The sequence below is a fragment of the Hyperoodon ampullatus genome, assembly GCF_949752795.1.
Source record: "Hyperoodon ampullatus genome assembly, chromosome: 5".
Classification (NCBI taxonomy): Eukaryota; Metazoa; Chordata; class Mammalia; order Artiodactyla; family Ziphiidae; genus Hyperoodon; species Hyperoodon ampullatus.
Window position 1 is genome coordinate 32,085,099 of NC_136918.1, and position 6,000 is coordinate 32,091,098.

Genomic DNA, 6,000 nt, shown 5'->3' on the forward strand with positions numbered 1-6,000 from the left:
TAAGAAGATTTGAAGTTTCTTGAGAACAAGTAATCTCTATTTCCTCTTAAAGCAAATTTCCACAGAACCTACTAAAGAATAATCACACAGATTACTATTCAGAATATTCATACAGAGATATAAGTGAGTAGCTGACCTCCCTGGACTCATTTTTTCCTCCTATAAACACGGTTTATTGTCAAGCACTAATAATTCCCATAAGGACAACTTATCTGTAATTAAACAACACTAAGCACATTATTATACTATTAGGTTGGGTAGGCAATAAAACATTCCTTAATGGACGGCTCAGGAGATGCAGCTCTAGCAAGCCTGCTCTCTTGTCCCAGGTTGAGGGGTCTACTGCCAACACTGCCATCTACAAAGCTAATTCTCTGCACATCCCAGGGAGTCTTCATTCATTTTGCAGAGTTCTTTTCCCAAAATCAAATCCAGAATTTGTCACCTAATTGGTTCTTAGTGGGGATAACAGAGATAAAAACAGAACTCCAAAATATTTTCTTAAATCCCTATTAAAAATTTTATAGGGATAAATGCGCTAATCCCTCCAAGTCTAAGATTTGGTTCCTGAGTAGATTTTGTATCACACTATTTAATGTCACAACCTTCCCTAAGATATCCTTAAATTTTAAAAATTATACCTCTAATATTACCAAGTCTTACAGAGACAGAATCCCCTTTAAATTAGTAAATTATTGAAGTATTCCAGTTGGATACAACTTCTTACTATATCAAGCACTCAGGCAGTTTCTAATGGTCTTGACTCCAAACTTGGTTCTCTGTAGCTTGAGAACTGTGCTGGCCAAAGCCCTGACAGACAAGTGATACTTATTTACTACTGCCGCCTTCCCCACAAAATTTAAGCCTCTAAGTTTACAATATGGCCCACACAAGGATTTGCTAGTTTCCTCAAACTCAAACTGTTAGGACAGAAAGGAACTTTACAAATCTACTTCAAACTAATTATTTTACAAATGAGAAAACAAGGTGGACAAGAGATAAATGACTTGCCCAAATTCACAAAGTTGGTAAAACCAGCATGCTTAGAATAAGGGCACTCAGACTCCAGTTGTAAGTTCATTTAATCATACCATCTAACTTAAACATATAAGTATGGACAGTATTGAAATCTCTCTGCTTTCTGGGAGAAAAAAAACCCCAAAACCTACAACTTTCTGCTTTCAAAAATGAGAGTGAGGGCTTCCCTGGTGGCGCAGTGGTTAAGAATCCGCCTGCCAAGGCAGGGGACACGGGTTCGAGCCCTGGTCCCGGAAGATCCCACATGCCGCGGAGCAACTAAGCTCGTGTGCCACAACTACAGAGCCTGCGCTCTAGAGTCTGTGAGCCACAACTACTGAGCCCGCATGCTGCAAATACTGAAGCACACGTGCTGCAACTACTGAAGCCCGTGCATCCTAGAGCCCGTGCTCCTCAACAAGAGAAGCCACCGCAATGAGGCGGCCACGGACCACAGTGAAGAGTAGCCCCCGGCCTGCGCACAGCAACGAAGACCCAACGCAGCCAAATATAAGTAAATAAACTAATTTAAAAAAAAGTGAGGGTGAGAGGTTGAGGTAACACGGAGATAAATGGTCTTTTCTTAAACAGCCTTCCAAATGTCATGATGGGCTTGGCCTAGAGGCTAGGTAAAATGAAACTGAATACCAGATCTTCTCTGCAACCTGAAAAATTTTCATCATAATGAACTATGGCAGCTATGGTGTGTGCCCAAAGCTACCTCATTCCCCCTTTTCCATTAACAAAGTCTACAGTCCCTTGGCCAGAAGAATGGGCATGTGTCCTAGATCTGACTAATCAAGTATTTCACATCACTGGCAAGAGTGATTGGTCTAGGTAAGACCAACCAGAATCCTTCTCTAATGCTGAAAAAATAAGCTCTCTCCCACCAGGTGGAGAAGGCAATCTGCAGTAGGAGAGCCTAAGACTAATATTCAAAGAGAAATAGAGAGAAGCAGGGATGAGGGATGGAAAGAGAGTCCGGCAACATCAAATCCTTGGTTCTCATTCCCAAGCTGGTTCCTTTGATTTTGTAAGTTAACCCTATTATCTTTATCAACTACAGAAGCCAATAAATTTCCTTTTGCTTAAAAAAATTTGAATTGCAACTCAAAAATCCTATAATATACTTATCCCAGAAGACAGGACTGGATATATATATTACCCTTAATACAGGGAAATTAATAAACTATTGTTTAAAAAGGTTTTTGGAGGCTTTTAAACAGGCTCTACTATTTCTTATATCTATCACTCCTGACATCCTACACTCACCAACTTCACTGTTCCCATTATATGCCCGGTCCCTGTAAGTATCTGAGTTTGTTAACACTTCCCTAGGATGTCCCTAGAATTTTTTTAAATCCTAATATAAGCTTGTTTCATTTGATTGCCAATAAAAGTTAAATGTAAAATATATTCTAGGTAATACAAGTTAAATGAGATCTTATTTATGTAGAATGTCAAAAAGATAAACCAGGTATCAATATTATACATAGCGTTCTATGAGGCAAGTTTTCAACATTTAAAGCAAATCCAACAGAAACATGGCTACTTCAATATAATTTAGTAGCTTGTTTTTAATTTTAAAACAATAGAAATCAACAACAACAAATCTCAGGACCCACCTCCAATAAGGCTCCAGTTTGGAAGAATTTCAAAGGCTTTTCAATGGAATAATAAAGGCTATGATAGCTACCCTTAGCCAGGTATGCTCTGACCAGACCAACAGCTATAACGAGCCACCTAAGAAAAAGAGCAATCAGAAGAAAAAAAAAAAGTAAGTAGGATTATAATAGAAAGATGTGGCAATCATAGATACTACTAAAGGTGACCTCAAGATCTGTGTCCTAGGTTTATCGATTATCACTCTCAAATGCCAAGCTGTATGTAATGCACAGAAATGTTGCACCTCCAGCAGCACCCTACAAAGAGTGCTTTTTGCAAAAGCACAGTGGCACCTCACCCATCTGGAGCTCAGCTTTTTGACAACTTGCCCGTTGAGAACAAGGCCAAAAGGAGGGAAATAAGCTAAATTGGTCCTTGAGCAGCTAAATTAGGTGCCAGGAAGTCCAAGACAAAAGAAAAAAACTATTAAAGGAAAATTTTAAATGCCCTGTGCAGTTAAAGGGTCTGTAATAATAACAGGGTGGAGAGATGTTTTAAACTATTTATCGAAGTATCTCATTGAACATACCCCTACCTTAAAATCTATTCTTTTAAAAGACTGCAAATGACATATGAATAAATGGTTTGTTTTTTAAAAAGAATAAAAGGTTTTTAAGCTGAGATTCCCAAAATCAATTTAGTAAAGAAAGCCAGATCAATACAAAACACAAAACAGGGAAGCACTTAGGCATATGGCTCTGAACACTACATTTCTGTTCTACTGTCCTCCAAAATAAATTTCTCAGGCCTTGTAGTTTTTTATTTGTTAAGTTCCATAATAAAATGAGGTATATCATTATTAAGGTGTGTCTCCTTGAAGGTGCTAACAGATTTATTTATGTGTAAAATCTTAACTAGGCAATGGGGTATGTGGTCTATGTTATTTCTAGAAACTATCATACAAATACATCGAACAAGAGTTGGTAAAAAAAAAAAAAAAAAAAGAAATGAATTCCTTAATGGTGTAACTGGTTCAGCATTAGTAGCCTAGAAAAAAAGCTTACTTTACTCTCATATCCCCAACTTTTCTTCTGGTTTAAGATACCACTCCTTACCCTCCACCCCATTCTCTATGTTCATGGTTCAGGAATAAAGGCTTCTTTTCGTCTTCCCCAGTGTATCTTAAAATCCCTCTTCAGTACAATGCTCTCATCAAAGCCCTTGCTAAGATGACAAGAATTTTTATATATAAATATAAATACACACACATATGCACTGCTGAATATTCTTTTAAAATCATTCTGTGACCATTTATGTGATAAAGAAAACGTGCATCTGTAATATGGCTTCTAAACCCAGAACTACTACTAACAAGTTCTGTGACCTCAAGTCAAGCAAGTCACAACTTCTCTGAGCCTAGGTTTCAATACAATACTGGCTATTTCTAATACTAACCATAAAGCCTATGATCCTCTCAAGATGTGTTTTGTGTGTGTGTGTGTGTGTGTGTGTGTGTGTGAAAAAAGCAAGGTGCTGAAATGCTAATCATTAGCATTCGTATTTTAAAAATACCCATGTACACATATTTGCTTGTATCAGTATCTGAAACATAAACAAAATTATCTGCCTTCCAGGGAGGAAATCTGGGTGGAAGGGAAGGTACAAGGGAAGATTTTCACTGTATGCCCTTGCATACATTTTCAGTTTTGCACCTGGCCAATATATTATCTATTTTAAAAATAAATAAAACTGGATGTTCATTATACAGTTCTTTCAACTTTTCTATATGTTTGAAAATTTTCATAATAAAATGTTAAGAATTTCTTTTTACAAATTTATAAAATTTAAAAATATATAACAGTCTGATCCTGTGATCCTCGTCATCAAAAATCATGGGGTCAGAGAATTAGAGGAATCTTGGAGATCACCTAGCTCAACTCTTTAGTTTTTACAGATGAAAAAACGGAGGTCTAGAAAAATAAAATGATTTATCCAAGGTCACACAGTTAGTGTCATAACTAGAACTAAAAACTAGCTGCGACAAGGGATGGACTGAAATAAAGGAGAAACAAGAGGGGGTAAAATCTGTTTCCAGGGTCTATTCCGCTTCTCCCCCGTAACTCTGCCTTCCATCTCTAGTGTCTGCCCCACCTCAATCCATCCTACAAAGTCTAAACTCACCTAAAGCACAGGACTGCTCATGTCACTGGGCAAAAACTTTGAACGCTGTTCCACTACCTTTCCCATTAAAGCTCATCCTGGATTTTGAAAACAGCCGCCGAAATAAACGGTCAACTCTGCAGACACAGCTCCTTCCACTCCCTGTGGGGGGAACAGCTCGCCATTCGTGACTTGCCGCCTGGGCTCTCAGCGCTGCAGGATCGCCCAGCACAACGCCCCCCAAACATGGACGTGTGGCCAGCCCATACGTCCTCCCAAGGCCCTCCGGACCAGCGCCTGGGCAGCCTTCCCCGAGCCCCCTTGGAGCCCTGGAACTCCAGCTCGGGGCACACCCGGTGCCTGGGAACTTGCTCGGCCCCCAGCAAGCACCCAGGCGGATTCAGCCTCGACTGCCCCCGGAGCCCAGGTGCCGGGGCCCGGACTCCCGCCACTGGAGCTGCGCTGCGCGAGGCGGGTAGAGCCGGGCCGCTCTTCCTGCCGCAGAGCCCCCTCCCCGGCCAGGCTCTCTCCCCGCCTTCCCGAGCCCCAGCCTCACCCCGCGGTCATCACCACATTGTAGATGACCAGGTACGCCGTGGCCAGAGGCCCCGGGCCCTTTTTCTTTCGCGAGCCGCTGGCTTCGCCGGCCCCGGCCCGGGCCCCGCCGCCCCCATTCCCTTTCGTCGCTGCAGTCGCCGCGGCTGCCGCCATATCAAACGCCGGGAGCACGCTCTCCTCGCGCGATCACCTCCGCCCAGACTGCCCACTGCGAGCGGGATGGAGGGAAGGACAAGGGAGAGGCGGGGCTGAGGCCGCGGGGCGGAGCCAGGGACAGCTCCCACGGCTGCCGCCATCTTGGAGGAGGGCAAGGACGCTCCGGCCCTCCCGTCCCCCCGCTCGCCTCAGTCGCCACCGCTATCGTGGAACAGGGTAGCCACCGCTATCGTGGAACAGGGTAATCACCGCCGCTTTTGCGCTCCCGGTAATAACCTCCGGCGCCATCTTGGATTAGGTCAATGTTGTATTTGGCTTTATTCGACAGGCCAGTTGTTTCTGCCGTGTGGATGTTTCGTCGTCCCTGGTTATTCTCTCTCCTATAATTTCCGCCTCTCTGTGGGATTAATAAAATGATGCTTTCATTTTCCCTTCTCATCTTGACTTCTCCCAGTGGTCGTATCTTCACCCCTATACACGCGGTTCGAGTAACCTGCCATTTTG

General features: G+C 42.6%; 1 protein-coding gene across 1 annotated transcript in view; it reads right to left on the minus strand.

The window, feature by feature from the left end:
• HACD2 (3-hydroxyacyl-CoA dehydratase 2) overlaps positions 1-5,525 on the minus strand; it is an 89,446-nt gene extending 83,921 nt beyond the window's left edge. The window contains exons 1-2 of the mRNA XM_079705082.1: positions 5,339-5,525; positions 2,643-2,760 (exon numbers count right to left, since the gene is read on the minus strand). Of these exons, the coding sequence (XP_079561208.1) occupies positions 2,643-2,760; positions 5,339-5,493 (273 nt within the window). The 5' untranslated portion in view covers positions 5,494-5,525. The remainder of the gene's footprint in view (positions 1-2,642; positions 2,761-5,338) is intronic.
• Positions 5,526-6,000: the final 475 nt, after the last annotated feature.